Source organism: Malus domestica, chromosome 09 (assembly GCF_042453785.1).
Source record: "Malus domestica chromosome 09, GDT2T_hap1".
Classification (NCBI taxonomy): Eukaryota; Viridiplantae; Streptophyta; class Magnoliopsida; order Rosales; family Rosaceae; genus Malus; species Malus domestica.
Genome location: NC_091669.1, coordinates 441,997 through 462,664, shown reverse-complemented (window position 1 = coordinate 462,664; position 20,668 = coordinate 441,997). Strand labels below are relative to the sequence as shown.

At 39.5% G+C, this 20,668-nt stretch overlaps 2 protein-coding genes across 2 annotated transcripts; both read left to right on the top strand.

The window, feature by feature from the left end:
* The first annotated feature begins 5,209 nt into the window (after positions 1 to 5,209).
* LOC103442108 (double-stranded RNA-binding protein 3-like) lies at positions 5,210 to 7,339 on the top strand. The gene is made up of 4 exons (XM_008380860.4): positions 5,210 to 5,410; positions 5,535 to 5,783; positions 5,903 to 6,122; positions 6,216 to 7,339. The coding sequence occupies exons 2-4, from the start codon at positions 5,538 to 5,540 to the stop codon at positions 7,199 to 7,201; spliced, it is 1,452 nt and encodes a 483-aa protein (XP_008379082.3). The 5' UTR covers positions 5,210 to 5,410; positions 5,535 to 5,537; the 3' UTR covers positions 7,202 to 7,339.
* A 5,127-nt stretch (positions 7,340 to 12,466) lies between these two features.
* LOC103411114 (glycerophosphodiester phosphodiesterase GDPD1, chloroplastic-like) lies at positions 12,467 to 15,142 on the top strand. The gene is made up of 7 exons (XM_008349771.4): positions 12,467 to 12,800; positions 12,893 to 13,074; positions 13,611 to 13,670; positions 13,771 to 14,052; positions 14,177 to 14,272; positions 14,370 to 14,566; positions 14,662 to 15,142. Exons 1-7 carry the CDS (start codon positions 12,704 to 12,706, stop codon positions 14,903 to 14,905), a joined length of 1,158 nt encoding a protein of 385 aa, XP_008347993.3. The 5' UTR covers positions 12,467 to 12,703; the 3' UTR covers positions 14,906 to 15,142.
* Positions 15,143 to 20,668: the final 5,526 nt, after the last annotated feature.

Genomic DNA, 20,668 nt, shown 5'->3' with positions numbered 1-20,668 from the left:
TTGATTACTGCTACTTTATCTCCTATTGCCATGTCTTGTGCGATTGGTAGTACTAGCTCCAAGGATCTGTGGTTTAGGTTAAAGGAACAATTTTCAACTGTTTCTCGGACTAGCATCTTTCAGATGAAATCCAATTTGCAAACTATTAAAAAGGGGTCCGATTCGATTTCTCAATATCTTCATCGCATTAAGGAAGCTCGAGACTATTTGTCTGCTGCTGGGGTCTTTTTTGCGGATGAAGACATTGTTATTCTTGCTTTGAATAGTTTACCTGCTGAGTATAACACTTTCCGGTGTGTTATCAGGGGGCGTGAAAGTGTGATTTCACTGAAAGATTTTCGGTCACAGTTACTTGCAGAGGAAATCATTGTTGATAATTCAGTACATAATCCTCTTCTGACAGCTATGGTTGCTAATACAGGTTCCACTTACACAAAAGGGGCTTCGGTTCAGTCTCAGGGTTTCTCTCCTCATCATGGTCAATCTTAGGCAGTCACTGGAGGCTTTAGACCCTATAATGGGAACAAGAACAAGGGCAAAGGTCGTTTCAATCAGGGCTCGAGATTTTATAACTCTAGACCAGTGTTTTCCCCCATGGCACATATGCTTCCTACCTCTAATCCTGGAGTTCTTGGTCCATCTCCTGGTCAACCGTTTGGTCGTCCTTCTGCACCCATGCCTCACATTTGTCAGTTGTGCAATTCTGCGGGACATACTGCCCCATTCTGTGGAGCCTCTTCACATGAGCCAACAAAATGTCACATTTGTGGTCGAAGTAACCATACCACTTGGTATTGCTTCCATAATGATAAGGGTCCCAATTACATGGGAATGCATAACCCTTCTTCTGTGTTTCCACAGTCATCATATGTTATGCAACCACCGCCTGTTCAGTATAATTCCTATCAAGCTCCTCCTCAGCATTCCTCATTCACACCTTCTCAGTTTCATGCACCGCAACCCCCTATGCAAGCCATGCACACAGTGCACAACTCTGCACCTCAGTCATCCAGTTCTTCAGGTCCTTCTCAAGTGTGGCTCACGGACTCTGGGGCCACCAATCATATGACAGCTGATTTGACTAATCTGTCCCTGGCATCACCATATCCATCAAATGAAACAATTCACACTGCAAATGGGGAAGGTTTGAAAGTATCTCATGTTGGTCATTCTACTATTCATACATCAGTTTCTCCAATCAAATTGACCTCTGTGCTCTGTGTTCCTCAATTAACTCAGAACCTGTTGTCAGTACATCGCATTTGCCTTGACAATAATTGCTGGCTTATATTTGATGCTTTTTGTTTTTGGATTCAGGACAAAACCACAGGGAGGATCCTCTACAAAGGCTTGTGCAGTAATGGGCTGTATCCTATCCACTCTTTGTCCACTTCCAATTTCCAGAAGAATAATCAAGCTAAGGCCTTTCTTGGACAACTTGTTCAATCTGATTTGTGGCACCATAGGTTAGGTCATCCATCAAATAATGTTGTCTCTCTGATGTTGCATCAATCTAATGTACCTGTTCCCAAATCCTCGTTACCTATGCTATGTCATACCTGTCTAGAAGGCAAATTTAGCAAGCTCCCTTTTCCAAAGCATGTCAAGAAGTCAGTCATTCCTTTTGAAACTATTCATACAGATTTGTGGGGTCCTGCACCATGTATATCAGTGGATGGTTATAGATATTACACCATCTTTATAGATGAATGTACCAGATATTGCTGGATTTTCCCTTTAATAAACAAGTCTGATTTGTTCTCTACGTTTGTTGCTTTTCATTCCTTTGTTGTTACTCAGTTTTCTGCCTCAATTAAAATTCTTCAATCTGATGGGGGGGGAGAGTATACCAGTCTCAAATTGAAACATTTTCTTCTTGACAAAGGCATTTCACATCAATTATCTTGTCCCTATACCCCTGAACAAAATGGGGTAGCTGAAAGGAAGCATAGACATATCATTGAAACCACTATCACACTGCTCCAAACAGCCAAGTTGCCACATCAGTTCTGGTCTTATGCTTGTCAAACAGCCACCTATCTCATCAATCGAATGCCTACTGTTGTCCTTCATAACCAATCTCCTTTTGAGATCCTATTTGGGACATATCCAATACTTACACATCTTCGAATTTTTGGATGTGCTTGTTTTCCCCTTCTCAAACCCTATAATAGTACCAAACTACAAGCAAAAACCACAAAGTGTGTGTTTCTAGGGTATGCCACAAAATATAAAGGTTATCTATGCTATCATGTGTCTACAAAGAAAGTGTTTGTTTCTAGGCATGTTATCTTTGATGAACAACATTTTCCCTACACAGATTTATTGACTGCATCTTCCAACACAGTTTCCACTGCACATAGAGTTGTATATCCATCTCCTAGTTTCAATTGTCATGCCCCTATAGTTACTCCCGAAAATAGAATTGTCTCATTTATCCCAGAATCACCTCATCAACCTTCTGCCTTGGATTTACCTGAAGTCTCTCCAAGTTCTCAGTCCATTACTGCTCCAATCCAAGTCTCTTCTCAGATCCCTGTGGTACCTGATATTAGTTCCACTTCTGCATCAGAAATACCTATTTTTAATCCTGATACTCTGTCAGTAGTGTTGCCCATTCCTCCACTTAATTTGCATCCTATGCAAACCCGAAGCAAAAGTGGGATTTTCAAAAAGAAGGCTCTCTTAGCCAGTGTTCAGGATTCTGGGGGCACTGATCTATCCTTGGTGGAACCAGCTAGTTATAAGTCTGCCATCAAAGTACCTGTGTGGTTAGCAGCCATGAAAGAAGAAGTTAATGCTTTACATGCTCAAGGCACTTGGAGTCTAGTTCACTTACCAGCAAACAAGAACCTGGTTGGCTGTAAATGGATTTTCAAGATTAAGAGACACTCAGATGGGTCTATTGCAAGACACAAAGCCCGGTTAGTTGCTAAGGGCTTCAGTCAAGAACCCGGATTGGATTATGGGGAGACTTTTAGCCCTGTAGTGAAACCTACTACTGTACGGTTAGTTCTTGCTCTGGCTGCTCAGTTTAATTGGTCTCTTCGCCAGTTGGATGTTAAAAATGCGTTTTTGCATGGACTTCTACAAGAGGAGGTCTACATGTCTCAACCTCCAGGTTTTGAAGATCCAAATCATCCTTCTCTGGTGTGTAAGCTGATTAAATCTCTCTATGGTCTCAAGCAGGCTCCTCGGGCCTGGAATGACCGCTTTACTCAGTTTCTTCCTTCTTTGGGATTTGAGAACACATATTCTGACTCATCTCTATTTGTTAAGCATGTTGGTCATGAAATTGTGGTGTTGCTTCTCTATGTGGATGACATCATTATAACTGGCAATGCTTCTGATGCAATTACACAGGTCATTAGTGCTCTCACCACTGAGTTTGATATCAAGGACTTAGGCCTACTCCACTACTTCTTAGGGATTCAAATCACTAAGACTGCACATGGTTTGTTCCTGTCCCAAACCAAATATGTTGAGGATTTGTTGGTTAAATCTGAAATGATTGAAGCCAAACCGTGTGATACCCCATGTCTTCCTTACAACAGGTTATTGAAGGAGGATGGGGAACCTTATTCCAATCCTACGTTGTATCGAAGTCTTGTAGGAGCTCTTCAATACTTGACTTTCACACGGCCTGACATTGCTTTTTCTGTGCACAAAGTGTGTCAGTTCATGCAGAATCCAATGGTGTCCCACTTTACTGCGGTTAAACGCATTTTAAGATATCTGAAGGGCACAATGCAGTTTGGTATATCATATACTAAAGGAGATTTGCAGTTGAAGGCGTTTAGTGATGCTGATTGGGCAGGGGACCCTAATGACAGGCGATCTACTACTGGTTTGGTGGTCTTTTTGGGTAATAGTCCGATTTCCTGGTCCTCTAAGAAGCAACAAACTGTTTCTCGATCCTCAACCGAAGCTGAGTACCGAGCTTTATCGTTTACATCTGCTGAGTTGGATTGGATCAAACAGTTGTTAGTTTTTCTGCACATTCCCTTACCTAGTGTGCCTGTCCTCTTTTGTGACAATCTGTCAGCCATTGCCTTGTCTTTCAACCCTGTCCAGCATCAAAAGACCAAGCACATCGAAGTCGACGTCCATTTTGTTCGCGAAAGGGTCTCACAGAAACAACTATCCGTGCAATTTGTATCTTCTCAAGAGCAGTTTGCCGATATTCTTACCAAGGGCTTGAGTGGTCCTCTTTTCCGAACTCATTGCCGCAATCTCATGCTTGGTTCATCACCGCATGTTCTTGAGGGGGGATGTTAGAGTATAGTGTTTTAATATTGTGACACTTGTCACAATCCTAGTATAGTTAGTTAGTTAGCTGTTATATGTAATAGTATATATATAAGAACTCATCATGTAATTACTTAATCAGTAAGAAATACAACATATAGTTCTTCTCTTCCTAAACTTCTCTCGAGTCTCTCTTTCTTTCTTCTCTGTTCTTGATTCAGTATACAAGATTACAGTATATGTTAATCATCTGATATAGGTTAACAGTGAGGAGTTATGCAAGTTTCATGAATTATTTTGACTAAAAAGTCATTTGTTTATAAACACCAGATGCAGATACAGAATGTGGTTCATGATATGGTCTCTATTTTTCTCCAAAACTATGTATTACTGCAGGGACTGCGACCTTATCTATTACACTAGGGTTATGTAATCTTTTTTTAGCAACATCCTAGTTAATTCATGTAAATTACCGACACAAAGATTCGAACTTTAAAACGGTAAGAAAAAACACATTGTTGTAATCAACTTAACTAAAATCGGGTTTGTGGCACTAGGGTTATATTGGTAGCTGGATTCTGGTTTCCCCAAAAGGAAGAAAATAAAAGCTAGATATTGGCTTGTGGCTCCTCTTCAATCCTGGTTGCTAGAAAACTGTGCTCTGTAATGGGAAAAGATTTGCTTTGAATTAATAACACAGTAAATAATCCTGTACACTTCCCTCGTCGGTAAAAAAAAAATCTCAAAAAGTTTGAATAAAATAATGAAACGGAAGGAAAAGAGAGGAATGAAAACTAATGAAAATGGTTTGAAAATTTTGAGTTTTAACAATAAGAATAAAATAAAAGATAAAATAAATAGTATCAAAATTGAATTTTTAATGTAAAAATATGATTTTTCGTTAAAATGAACGGTATTAGGAAAAAGTTCGCTAAAAGAAGCCAAGAGTAATTAAAGCTTCACCAATTCATTTCGTATTCTCTCTTTCTTCATCTTCTCTTCTCCACCTCTTCTCTCTCAGAAGACATTTACTATTAGATGCCTTTGTCCTCATAGACAGCCAATGTAGGGCTGACTGAGGAATCTTCTGGTCACTCACAACTAGTTCTGTTGGTTATCTTTCACTCTTGATACCTCTAAAGGCTCCTGCTTTTAATTACATGTAAGTTTCTTAACTATTTTAATTAGCATTTTTTTGTATTTTTTGCCATTTGAAATGGTGGGTTTTTCTTCTAATTATGTTTTGTGGGAGGTTTGATGGTTTTACGGATGTGTGTGTTTTGAAGGAGATGTATAAGAACCAGCTGCAGGAGCTTGCGCAGAGAAGCTGTTTCAACCTCCCTTCCTATGCCTGCACCAGAGAAGGACCCGATCATGCGCCGAGATTCAAAGCTTCCGTCAACTTTAACGGCGAGATCTTCCAAAGCCCGGCCTACTGCACCACACTGAGACAGGCGGAGCATGCTGCTGCAGAAGTTGCCCTCAATAAACTCTCCACCAGAGGCCCGTCCAGGTCTCTCACTGCCAGAGTTCTAGTAAGTTCATTACTTTCTTTAACAACTACCAAAAGCCTCTCTGTTTTTAAAGTTACGTTTAAATTTTAATTAATTAGCAAGTTTTTTGCTTGAACTTTATGTTATATACATATGTGAAGGATGAAACTGGAATTTACAAAAACCTCCTTCAAGAAACGGCTCACAGAGCTGGGCTGAAGCTCCCTGTGTACACCACTGTAAGATCAGGTCCCGGCCACGTCCCGGTTTTTACGTGTACCGTGGAGCTTGCCGGCATGAATTTTACCGGCGAGCCGGCCAAAACCAAGAAGCAAGCAGAGAAGAATGCTGCAATTGCAGCCTGGTCTGCCCTGAAAAGAAGTATGTGTATTCTCTGCATATTCTGTTTTAACTGTGTTTTGATTCACATCATGCAATTGCTTCATGAAATTGAAAATCTCTGTGCAATTCCAGACCTGGGTTTTTTCGCGAACAAAGAAGCAGAAGAAGAGCAGGCTGTTGTGACGAGGTTGCTCTCAAATTTTAGACCCAAAGATGAAAACAACAACAATAATAATAGCAAGCAATTTATGAGGAGGAGGGATCCAATTCAAGCAAGAAGAAGAATGGTCAGATCATCGTCGTCGTCGTCATCTTCGTCCAGTTGTAGTACTAGCTCTCTACAGAATCAAAACTGGAGGCTGATAGATCTGTTGACAGATTTGGTTCCACAAGTTTCAACAGTTCAAAAGCAGAGCACTTTTACATCTCTTCTGCCTCCACCTCCTCCTCGAACCGCCTCGAAGATTTTGCTACCAACTACAATGCTCAACAAAGACAAGTCCCCTTCCTACCCGCCGTTATCCAATTATAGGCCAATCCCAGTACAAGTGAATGCGAGGGGAGGTTCACAAGTCATCCAACCTCCATTGGAAGAGCACCAAAGGGATGAGGAAGAATGGCTTGGTATTGGAACGGAGGGTGCTAGTGGTTCAAATTCAAGTGGTATATTTGGTTCAGGTTCTCCATACAGGCAATTTCCTCCGTCTACTGCCGGAAAGTTTGGCGCTTTTGAATTGTCCGGTCCAATTAAGGCCGCGCCCGGTGTCAAGATTTCAGAAAGACGGACTAGTGGATTCCACATGTATAGTGGAGGGTTAAGTCCTCACAGGAATATTGCACCTGCAGTTCAAATGAGATCGGTGATCCCAGTTTGTGCAGCACCACCGGCACCGGTGAGACCCTCCTCACCAACAAAAGTGATGGCAATGAAGGGTATTTCTTCAGAAGCAGAAGCAGAAGCAGGCTTAAGTTTAAGTGCTTCTACTAATTCATCATCATCAGGCAGCTCAAAGTCGAAGATGCCCGAGTCAAGTTCAAGTTCCACTCGGCAGCTGGGTTCCGAGTTCAACAAGCTGCAGTTAGGAGGAGGCAACAAAGACGGTAATAAGATTATATAAACCATAATTAAAAGTTAATGTATTTTTACTTGGATGGAAATTAAGCAGCTGGGATGACATGTTATTACATGCATGCTGGAATTTTTGTATAAAAGGATGATGGGGATATCTCATATAATATTTCACCTTTGGCATGAATCAATTAAATACAGCCCAGTGACTGGCGGACTGGCCACAGAGAGAGAGAGAGAGAGAGAGAGCAATAAATGAGAGATTGAAGAGGTAGGTTGCAGTTGCAGAGAGGATAAGAGAGGGGGAGGGGGGGGGGGGGGAAGAGAGAGAGAGGAGAGAGAGAAGGTAGATGAGAGGGGGGGAGCAATGAAGGCAGCCTGAAGAGGGCCAACAGAGTCACTTGCAGCAATTAATTTAGCCCTTGAAATATTTAATGCTTCTGTCTTCGCCATTAATGCTCACTTCTTCAACTTCTTCGTCTCAGTCCCCTCCTCAGAAGGAGAGAGAGGCAGACAGCTTTTTCTTCATCTTATCTTCTTCTTCTTCCCGTTGCGTATTGTTTGTTTATTTAATTCAATAGCCTCTCCTCCTCACTAGAGGAAGAATTTATATGAAATCGGTTCACCGTCACGTAGGGCATTAACATGTGGAGAAATATTTAGTTATTTATATACAGTACTTCATAACCTCATCAGTAGATGAAAACATCCAAACGGTAAATTCGTTTTATATAAGTTGCTCTCCATCAATATTATAATAATGTGTGGAATTAAAATCACCACATCTGCCTTGCAAGAGCTACTTATATTAATTAGAGCTTATGCTATTTTGAATGAATGAGAGAGCAGTAGCCGTTGTGTTTGTGTTGTGTTGGTGTCATTGGAGTTGTACAGTTGCTATTGCACATACCAAAAACCAAACCTAAGTTTTTTATTTTTGGTGACGGTAATTTTCGGTTTGGTATTTATAGAGACAAAAGTGAATTTAAGAAACTTGGAGTGCCACGAAAATTACACGAAAAAATTAGGTCTCAAGTGATTTTTAAGGTTTGGAAAATCTTTTAATGAGAACATGAAAAATAAGTTAAAATGACTAGTAAGTCCCATAAATGTTTGGATGAAGAAATTTAAAATATTTTAAAATGACGGAAATTGATATGACGATATTTTATTTTTTAGAATTTGTAAATTTTCTTGTTTGATTAATCTAAAAGGACGATAGAATTGAATATGGAATTTGTTATCTTTAAGCTCTCAATTATATAAATTAGGAAATGACACCTATTTACATGGAATTTAAACTTGGAATTGGAGGTCTTAAATTCTAAGTCTTTTTTTTTTTCACGCGGAAATTCTAAATTCCTATGTCTATGAATCTAAACAATGGTTTTCTTTCAGTCTTTAGATTTTCTGAACCTAGTGAGCCCAATCAGATGAGAACACAACACAAGATTTAGCTGGGCTGGGCTATTCTACAGCTTCAATTGACCCAAAGAAAAGCCCAATGAAAGCATGAGGAAACGCCTTATACTATTAGAACATGTATTGGATGACTTGAATGGAACATATTTATCGTTATTAGTTTTGCAAATTAATAATACAATGTTATTTATAAGTTGTTTTTTTCACATAGTACTAGGGGTGGATTTTTTTGCCAAATTGCCGTGCCAACCGAATTGCCAACCGTGCCATACCGATTTTGTGCCAAATTTTTTGTACCAATCGGTAATGGTACGGTATTGTACCGCACCGAAATTTCATGGTACGGTATTGGTAATGGATACCATTACTACAGTATTACCGTACCATACCGAAAATACAATATAATATAGAATTTAGAAATTATATAATAGATAATTATATAACACATATTTATAATATTCCAATAATTTGAAAATAAAACCCTACTTATATTAGTATTGTTGTTGGCGCCTTTGATCTCTTGAAATTGTGGAAATCAAACACAAAAGAGTTCCTAATTCTTTCGCAAATAGCCAAAATATCTTTATAACCCCCACTTCTACTTTTGCTAGTGAAAATGCATTTAGCCTAGGGAGGAGGGTTGTGGACCCTTTAGGGTATCCTTGACTCCTAAAATAATGGAGGCACTAGTGCGTACTAGTGGTTGGTTTAGGGCAGATGAATAAACTTCTACAAGGAACCAACGGAAGATATGCTTCAATTTTACAAGGAAATGAAAGAAGAGAAAACAAGAAAGATATGTTTTAATTTTTTTAGTAAATTTGTTATTAAATGGTTTTCAACTTTAATTCTTCTTGCTACTAATTAATATGTTTTCTTTGTTTGTAATGTAGGATTGACACAAACTCAATCTTCTACAAGTTCAATGCCTCTTCCACAAGCTTTGACATTTTAAGCTTGAATAATTGATAAATGAATTCTCCTTTTTGAAGTTTACTTCCAATTTTCATTTGGTTTGAAACTTTAATTTATATTTGGATTGTTAACTTCTATTTGTTTTGATTCGTAACTTCTATTTGGATTGTAAGCTTAATTTTCATGATGAATCTTGATGCATCATTTGAATTATTATGTGTGTGAATTGTGAATGATGAATAATAGATGAATTTAATCTATAATGTATGAGATAAAGGTACAAAAAAAAAGTTTTGCCCTCGAATTGGGTTAAAAAAACAAAAACAGATTTTGTCCCAAAACAAAATGGCAATTACCATTACCATACCATGCCAACCGAACTTTTAGCAATACCGCACTTCGGTATACCAAAAGTTTGGTATAGTAATTGGTACAAGGGGTTTGGTACGGTAACCGTACCGAACCCACCCCTACATAGTACTGCATTATTGAATCGGGACAAAATCTTAATAACAAAGTTTATTTTTTGTTATTAGTAATTTTAGTAAAGTCTTAATAACAAAAAATAAACTTTATGCAAAAAATTAATAATAATAATTGTTAACGGGTCGGGTTGAACCCGACCCAAACTCAATAAACCCGACCCGTTTATAGGTCTACTTGGAGGAATAGGTTTTTGCATGTATTCCAACTCCTAATTATTTTGTTTTGTACTTTGAATTAGATATTTCAGTATATATGTCAAACTGTGATTGATATTTATAAAGGAAGGAATGACACCTTAAATATGAAGAACATTATAACAGGAATGCATTATTCTGTTAAATAATCAAAAGTGACAAATTTTTTTTCCGTAAAACAATAGTATCTACATTAGAGGGGAGAGTGAGATAAGCCTCACAATGAATTAGTAATAATGTGGTTCAAATTCCTCTTTAACGATAAACAAAGTTAAAATTCTCACTTACAAGTGAAGATGAATAACAATAGATCATAATACTTAGGTTTGTGAGTGAAATAAAATTTGTGAAAATCACGGATCATATTACGATGCGCTTTTTTTTATAGGAAAAAGTGCGAGCTAGCAAGGAGCTGGTATTCTAATAAAGTTCTCAAGCATGTTTCTCCGACATGCATGATCGATATATACATACATATATATATATTTGATGGAATATGATTCATTAAAGTGAAGAAAGTGCGGTAATAATTTAAGCATGCAATATGAGAGAGGAGTGCCACATTGGAACTCCATGACCTAATTAATTAAAATCCGAAACAAGACAAATCAAAGGATAGATTTCTGCAAAAAAAATAACGTACGATCAGATGAGATGAGAGAAAGAAAGAAAGAAATTGGCTTCATCAATCGCTCCCAATGGCCACTGTAATTTCTGATGACAACTGGGACCAGATTCTCTTTGCTTTAGTCACCATCCAACTCCAAAGTAACTAGTGATAGTGTCCGCTAATTATTAATGGGTTAATTTAATAGGAAAATTAATGAAAAAAGTTTGTAAACTTTGAGTTTTAACAATAAGAACAAAATAAAGGTAAAGTGAATAGTATCATGATTGACCTTTTAGTGTAAAATTGTGGTTTTTCGTTAAAATGAACAATACCGAGAACATTTCGTTAAAATTCCCTAATTTAATTAGGCCTCAAAGTTCATACTCAAACTACCTTTCTTCTATTCCTTTCATTTCCCCCTTTATTTGTAATATGTATTCTGTATGCATGCATATTAGGTAAAGACGGGCACACACATATACTTACGTGTGTGTGTATATACAAAAGAATAACTTGCACATCACATATATACCGTCACCTTAACGTTTCATTCCAATAATAGAATAAATAGGTCAAGAAAATTGTATCAAGAGAATGAAACGTCGAGGTATGAGAGAGGGGCATAGTTTGAGAAAAGCTAGATGGCCCATAAAATTTTGGAAATGCTGAACGTAAACCCTCATTGGACGCATTCTTAGTTAGTCCCGTTTCACAAAAGACAGGAACAAATGTGGATGGTTGCTGGCACCACCTGTTGAGATGAGATGAGATGAGATTGCATGTATGTTGTTAGGTTGGGGAAACTGTATCATTTGGTTGGTTCTTATTAGTCTATGTTATAATATGAGGGCTACACATCATGCATCTTCGCCTTTATCATTAAGAGATTAATACTGGTTTTGTCAATGGTTCAATATCGATATCGTTTTCCAACTTAATTTCTAGCTAACTCAACAATAGTGGAGTTTTTTTATACAAAAATTGGATGCAATGAGGAACAGAATCGTGCAATCATAAGTTGTAAATTGTTCAATGTGATGTATGACTCCTATCGCCTGGAAAAATATTGTAATTTAGATGAATCCAATACAATATACTCGCATAACAAAGAGAAACCGTAACATGGCAACGTCACGGTAGCTGTAATGCGAAGACGTGGAAGCATGCATACAATACAATCATCCCTACGCACCTAGCGGCGTCAGAGACCAGACACTTTCGCACCGCGCTGTCGCTACGCTACGCGGCGGAGCTTATCTCTTGGCGCTCTATGCTTTTATATTTTCATTTCGTAAAACAAAAATCAAATTTTATTTCTGTCCTGACCGTAGAAAATAACAATATTAGGTTTTTTTTTTTTTAACAAAACAATATTAGTTTTGCATTCGCGTCATCTTCCCGACTCCCGCGATTTCCAAAATTGTAATTTTTTTTTAAGAAAATCTAATGAAAAGGGATTGAAAAGAGTTTTAACTATAAAAACAAAATAAATTGTATAGTAAATAGTATCATAATTGACTTTATAGTGTAAAAATTTGATTTTTTATTAAAATAAACAGTATCAAGAGTTTTTCGTTAAAGTTTCATTTTTTTCCACACAGAAATTAGAACTGTTGACGGTTGACCAATGTGAAAATATGCTGGATGAATTAAGGGAATAAAAAAAACAACGCGCGGGATATTTGGTGAAAATGGGGTAGGAATAATGGAATATCCAGAGCATATGAGAAGATGGTAGGGGGAATATGCTGCGGACAAAACCCCTCAGTAGTGGGAGCAGGATTCCTCCGCCTTTCCTCCTCCAAAATAAATACCCCATCCTCCTCCTTCCCACACTCGTCCTTCCATCAACGTATTACACAACTCTTTCGCTTCCCAGCATCCTCTCTCGTCTCCCTTTTCTTTTTGTTTAATCTTAAACATTATGGCTCTCAAGGCCGTCCACGTCTCCGACGTCCCGAATCTCGATCAGGTGCCGGAAAATGCTTCTATGGCGCTCTACTCCTCCCGGTTCGCCAAAGGTATAATCTTTGATTAATTAGTCCTCTAATTAGTTTATCATCCTCTCATTAAATTAAGAAGGTTGTTAAGTTGAATAATATTGTGTTTATAGGTGCGGAGATGAATCGGGCGGCACCGCGGATACCCAGGTTTCTAGTGATCGGACACAGAGGGAACGGAATGAACGCGCTACAGTCGTCCGATCGGAGAATGAGAGCCATTAAAGAGAACTCCATCATGTCCTTCAACGCCGCCGCCAGATTCCCCATCGATTTCGTCGAATTCGATGTTCAGGTGAGGCCTTAATCTCTTTGTGTAATATCTTTTCTCAATTCAATCAAACCAACGGTCCCAATGTGGGTGGGCTTGTTGGGTATATCGTTTTTTTATTTGATTGAATTTGCCGAAACTTTGAACCCCACCTGCATTTTTTTGCCGCCGCGTACGCGGGTTTTTTTGTCGGCATTTGCATGAGACCGAAGTTTGATTTTTTTGGGTCGAAAGTTTGAATCTTGATCGAGTCTAGTGAAAAGCCGGTTCTGGGTTTTAGGGTATTTCTGTAATTTGGCTATTTTTCTATTTTTGGTGAATTTCCTAGGTGGGGTTTAATAAGCTCCTAAATCAAGATCAAGTCTTTTGTTTTTCTGTTTCCGGAAACCCGTTTTTGAGTTTGAAATGGTACTGATTATCTCCTTTTCTGCATTTTTTTCCTTCCTTAATCTTTGGAAATTGGATTAAAAAGAATGGAGGTGGATGAAAAAAAAAAAAGAGAAAAAAAAAAGTAAGGAAAAAAAAAACTGAAACAGGAAAGTGATGGTGGCTTTTTGTAGGTAACCAAAGATGACTGTCCGGTCATTTTCCACGACGACTTCATCCTCTCCGAAGAAAATGTAAGCTTATTTTTCCACCCTCCATTTGCTTTTTACCTATCGTTTTATGATCATCTAGTAATTAATTTTCAACTTACAAGTTAAATTTTGGTTTCATCAGGGGACTGTGTTTCAGAGGAGAATTAACGAACTGAGTCTGTCCGAATTCCTAAATTATGGTCCGCAAAGAGAGCCAGGGAAGGAAGGAAAGACACAGTTGAGGAAAACCAAAGATGGTAAAATAGTAAAATGGGATGTCGAAAATGATGACCCCCTCTGCACGCTCCAAGAGGCCTTTGAGCAGGTCGATCCGTCTCTCGGCTTCAACATCGAGCTGAAATTCGATGATAACATTGTTTACCAGGAGGACTATCTCTTCCGCGTCCTTCAGTCCGTCTTCCAAGTACGTCCATCGATCATTGTGTTTCTATATTTGTATCCGAGTTTAAATCCGAGGCGCCAAACGAGGCCTAATTGTTAGTTTCGATAATGCTTGTGCTCATCTGGAATATAATTTTGTGTAACAGGTGGTGTTTGAGTGTGGCAGAGATAGGCCGATCATTTTCTCAAGCTTCCAACCTGATGCGGCCCTGTTGGTTAAAAAGTTGCAGAACACCTACCCTGTAAGCACTTTTATCATGTATAATTTGCTTTTGAATGCGATCAATGTTTAATGTGACGAGTTACTAACTATTGTGCTTAATGAATTGATGATGGCAGGTATTTTTCTTAACAAATGGTGGGACTGAGCTTTACTATGATGTGCGAAGGAATTCTTTGGAGGAGGCGATAAAACTGTGTTCGGAGGGTGGTTTACAAGGTATTGTGTCGGAGGTTAAAGGCGTGTTGAGAAATCCCGGGGCGGTAACCAAGATCAAAGAGGCCAAGCTTTCACTCCTAACTTACGGCAAATTGAAGTAAGCTTGCGGAATTCTGTTTGCCTAATGCGAGTTGAATTTCAAAAATTATGAAGGAATGTAAATTGATCATAAAATTTATGATGAAATTGCAGCAATGTGCCGGAAGCAGTTTACATGCAATACCTAATGGGGGTCGAGGGAGTGATAGTGGATTTTGTGAAAGAGATCACGGAGGCGGTGTCGGATATGATTAAGCCATTAGGTGGGGCGGAGGAAGACGGGGGGAAGCGTTTGTTGGAAGAAGACAGGCCAATGCAGGTGAAATCAAAGCCGGAGTTCTCAGAGAGGGAGCTTTCTTTTCTATTGAAGCTGATTCCGGAGTTGATACAGCTTTGAGATTGTTTTCAAGATTTTGTCTTCTTTGTAAAATTAAATTAGGGGGCATAAGCATATGCATACTCACTAATCAGGTTGTGGAGGTTGTCGCATCAGGATATATGCAGTATTGTTGTACATATAATTTAGTTCCTTGAGAGTCACAAATCCTATACACATAAGTTGTGCGCTCCTCCATATGTATCTCAGAACAGAAAGTTTTATGTTAATTAGTTGAGCATCAGCAGTTTGTTTTCATCTTCTACTCTCTCTCTCTCGTCTCTTAATCTCTCTAGCTTTCACTACTCTAGTTCAGAACTTAAAGGAATAGCAACGGTTCGGGTATTCGGGTTGGGTACGAAAATGCTATAACCATTCTTATAACTACGAAAATCAACTATATCCATAACCATAAATTCATTATCGGGGATTGTTCATAGCCATACCCACTGGATAATAGATATTTTATCGATTAATGATTATATCCATCTTCGTCAATACAAAATATATATTTGTTCAGTTGATGCGTTATAATTTAGTGGATATTAATTTCGTCATTAAATATTTGATGTATAAACTGATTCAATGAACGAATCTTGTGAAATATAAAAATAAAACCACTAAAATTAAAACATTAATGATTTGGCTGATCTTTGATATCTTCTATAAACCCCATTGAATTCTTATTGATTTTGATTCAAAACTTTTGAACATTCCCACAAAATGCAACTCACACAATGCAACTTCTGTATTCTCAAGGTTTTCAAACCAAAAATCGAAACTCAAACATGGACCGGACCAAACCGAATCGAGCGGTTCGGTTTTTGAGGTTTTGAAACCGAATTGTAAGTTAAAAAAGAGGGTTTGGTGTCGGTTCTTAATATCTAATACCGAACCAAATTGCAATACAAAAAAATATTTTTAGGCTTTTTAAAGTAAATAACAACTAATGTAATTTATGTGTTTATGTTTTTGTGTTGTGTAGTGTTGATCAATTCGAATTTAACCATCGACTCTTTTATTTTTAATCTACAACCACAACAAGAAGCTCCAAGGCAATCTCAAGCTTATAGTTCACAAAGTTTAGTACTAGTTTGGTACTGAGGTACTTTTATAAAAAGTGGATATAAAAAAAAATTTAGCTCAAAAAGGTATTTGGTAAACACTTAAAAACAACTTATTTTCACAGTTTTTGGTGAAAAAAAGTTGAAAACGTGAAGCAGCAAAAATAAACTTATTTTCTCAACATAGCAAAAACAATTTTTTTTTTTCAAAACACAGCAATACCAAACCAACCCTTAATGGTGTATCATCCATTGGTTTCACTTTCACAAAGTCCAAAGTCTCCCTAAGTATTGCATTCTCAAGCTTGAATGCATTCTCAAGCCCGTTCATAAGCTCAAATGCCTCATAAACCTTCGAAGAGTAAGTCTCCAAATGGAAAGGGAGCAAGAAAGGGTCGAACGATCAAATTTTCATAGTAGTGACTTGAACTGAAACACCAACATTTTTTTTGTTGAATTGCATGAAACCAAAACCAAATCAATGCCTATCGAAACCAAAACCCTTTGAAACTTAACCAAACCAAAACCAAATGGTTTGGTTCCAATATGATGTCGTCATGTGCAGGGCTACTCCCTAACACTATGGTCGGTCACCTCCTCCTATAAATACCTCTATCTGTACCGAATCTTGGTGTTTTTTGCTACACATACAAGCCCTAAACAATCATTATTTTAAGATAAACTAACTTAGGCATTAGAGATCCATTGGCCAAACCCCCTCTCCTACCCCACCCTGTAGGTGCGTGCGTCTTTGGTTTTTTTTATAAGATGTGTTGATTGTTTTGTAGGTACGAATTCGTCAAGATTAAAGACGACGGATTTTTGCTACCACATAATACAATCACCATCACAATGGTTAGGTGGTGATTGTATTACAACAACAACAACAACAACAACAAAGCCTTTTCCCACTAAGTGGGGTCGGCTATATGAATCCTAGAACGTCATTGCGCTCGGTTTTGTGTCATGCCCTCCGTTAGATCCAAGTACTCTAAGTCTTTTCTTAGAGTCTCTTCCAAAGTTTTCCTAGGTCTTCCTCTACCCCTTCGGCCCTGAACCTCTGTCCCGTAGTCACATCTTCGAACCGGAGCGTCAGTCGGCCTTCTTTGCACATGTCCAAATCACCAGAGCCGATTTTCTCTCATCTTTCCTACAATTTCGGCTACTCCTACTTTACCTCGGATATCCTCATTCCCAATCTTATCCTTTCTCGTGTGCCCACACATCCCACGAAGCATCCTCATCTCCGCTACACCCATTTTGTGTACGTGTTGATGCTTCACCACCCAACATTCTCTGCCATACAACATCGCTGGCCTTATTGCCGTCCTATAAAATTTTCCCTTGAGCTTCAGTGGCCTGCGACGGTCACACAACACGCCGGATGCACTCTTTCCATCCAGCTCGTATTCTATGGTTGAGATCTCCATCTAATTCTCCGTTCTCTTGCAAGATAGATCCTAGGTAACGAAAACGGTCGCTTTTTGTGATCTTCGCTAGATTGCTCCGGTCATTAGTGTGGATAAGTATATAAATGGATAGAGATAGGAAAGCAAACACAAGATGTACGTGGTTCACCCAGATTGGCTGCGTCCACGGAATAGAAGAGTTCTCATTAATTGTGAAGGGTTTACACAAGTACATAGGTTCAAGCTCTCCTTTAGTGAGTACGAGTGAATGATTTAGTACAAATGACATTAGGAAATATTGTGGGAGAATGATCTCGTAATCACGAAACTTCTAAGTATCGGAGTGTGGTGTCGTCTTGACTTGCCTTATCTGTCTCATAGGTAGATGTGGCATCTTCTCTGGAAGTACTCTTCCTCCATCCAGGGGTGGTATCTTTAACTGGTGAAGATGCACAAGGTAATGTATCAATTTCACTTGAAGCTTAATTGTAGTTTCAGGCTTGGTCAAGCGCGATACAAACCATGTAGTAGGAGTCCCCCAAGTCGCCGAGCTAGGGGGTCTGCTGAAAGAGGTGACAGACAAGGTAAGCAATCAGAGCTCCGACTGATTGTTCACCTTCTCCCCATCTTGCAGCAGCATGAAGGATAAAGAGAAGAAAAATGAGAAGAGATGATATGAGATACTTTTGCTTTTGAAGAAGTAACTTTCCACAGGCTTATTCTTGAACTGAGCTGGAGGGTTTTCTGGTTTCCTCCAGAGTATAAGGCCGACTGAAGAATTTGAGGGTCAAAACAAGTCCATCAAATCTAGAGTACGTTCCACCCTGCTGATATGGGATACTTTTGCTTTTGACAGAGTAATGGATGTATCGGCACGTGTGCTGTTACGCTTGTCTCCACATGCTTCCTTGTATCCTTTGCACTTGCCCTATCTGTTCCTCAAGCAGATGCGGAATCTTCCCTGGAAACATAAGATGATGAAGATGAGTACTCGAGAGCAATGCCAGGTAAGTAATCAGGTAAGGGGTTCCAGGCAGTCAGTTCCTGGCTGGAAGCTTGATTCCAAGTGCTGACTGATTGCTCTCTTTCTCCTTGTCTTGCAGGTAAAAACAAGGCCAAAAGAAAAAACAGGGAAAAAGCATGATATGGGATACTCTTGCTTTTAACCCTGATGATATGAGATATTCTTGCTCTAGTATAGCTTGTTTGCAGAGGTATTATCGGGGGGAAAGAAAGCTGAATATTTCGAAAGGCTTTGTTGGGAGTGCCCTCTCAGATATGATGAAGGGTTGAGCATTTTTGCAGGTCTGCCTGTCCGTTGGGGATGGAGGTCGACATATATAGGAGTCTCCCTAACAACAAGTAGTAATGCTATTCCTTTACCCTGCTTGGTCATAGCACGGTAGTGGGAGCTGCCAGTTTCACATGTTTTAACTCTGTCAGAGCACTTTGAAAAAGTGGTCTGTGGTATCTGGCTCTCGAGATTCGGAGAACGATGCCTCTTCGATTTTTGAGAAAGCAATCATGCTGGGGGTCTGACTCTCGAGATTCGGAGAGCAGTGTCTCTTCGATTTTTGAGGAAGTAATCATGTTGGGAGTCTGGCTCTCGAGATTCGGAAGGCGGTGCCTCTTCGATTTTGGAGCAAGCAATCTTGTTGGGAGTGTTGTCTCGAATGTGAGTAAAGGTTGGACATGTTTGCTAGTCTACCTTGCCACGAAGCACAAAGGTTGACACACAGGGACTTTCCAATTATCCAGCAATGGTACTGTTCCTTTACCCTCTCTTCGATTTTGAGAAAGTAGTCATGTTGGGAGTCTGGCTCTCGAGATTCGAAGGACGGTGCCTCTTCGATTTTGGAGCAAGCAATCTTGTTGGGACTGTTTTCTCGAATGTGAGTAAAGGTTGGGCATGTTTGCTAGTCTACCTTGCCACGAAGCACAGAGGTTGACACACAGGGACTTTCCAATTATCCAGCAGTGGTACTGTTCCTTTACCCTTGTGGGTAATAATATGGTAGCTAGACCTTCAAAATTTATGTGTCTAAACTTTGTTAGTGCTGTTTCTTTGCTATTCTTTTACCTTTCTTGGTCAGAGCGATGTAGTGGGAGCTGTAAGCTTCACGTGCTCAACTTTGGCAGAGAATTTTGGCAAAGTGATCTGTGGTACCCATGAGTTATTGTTGCGTGTGGGAAGTGGGTGATTGAACAGTAAGATTCATGTGCTTTCTACTTCACCAGAAGTCTTCGACAGAATGCCCATAATTTCTGCAAAGCTGAGTGGGCGTGTGACAGGTGCTGACAAGGCTAGAAAAGTAGGTGCCTCTTCGATTTCTGAGATCGGCCCTCGTGGTCTCTGAGCAGCCCAGCTTTTGAGAAAGCGAGCGCCTCTTCGATTGATTCGGAGAACGGTGCCTCACCGATTTTTGAGAAAGCAATCATGCTGGGGGTCTGGTTCTCGAGATTCGGGGAGCAGTGTCTCTTCGATTTTTGAGAAAGTAATCATGTTGGGAGAGTGGCTCTCGAGATTCGGAGGGCGGTGCCTCTTCGATTTTGGAGCAAGCAATCTTGTTGGGAGTGTTTTCTCGAATGTGAGTAAAGGTTGGGCATGTTTGCTAGTCTACCTTGCCACGAAGCACAGAGGTTGACACACAGGGACTTTCCAATTATCCAGCAATGGTACTGTTCCTTTACCCTCTCTTCGATTTTTAAGAAAGTAGTCATGTTGGGAGTCTGGCTCTTTAGATTCGGAGGACGGTGCCTCTTCGATTTTGGAGCAAGCAATCTTATTGGGAGTGTTTTCTCGAATGTGAGTAAAGGTTGGGCATGTTTGCTAGTCTACCTTGCCACGAAGCACAGAGGTTGACATACATGGACTTTCCAATTATCCAGCAGTGGTACTTTTCCTTTACCCTTGTGGGTAATAATATGGTAGCTAGACCTTCAAAATTTATGGGTCTAAACTTTGTTAGTGCTGTTTCTTTGCTATTCTTTTACCCTTCTTGGTCAGAGCGATGTAGTGGAAGCTGCAAGCTTCACGTGCTCAACTTTGGCAGAGAACTTTGGCAAAGTTATCTATGGTACCCATGAGCTATTGTTGCGTGTGGGAAGTGGGTGATTGAACAGTAAGATTCATGTGTTTTCTACTTCCCCAGAAGTCTTTGACAGAATGCCCATAATTTCCGCAAAGCTGAGTGTGCGTGTGACAGGTGCTGACAAGGCTGGAAAAGTAGGTGCCTCTTCGATTTCTGAGATCGGCCCTCGTGGTCTCTAGGGAGCCCAGCTTTTGAGAAAGCGAGCGCCTCTTCGATTTC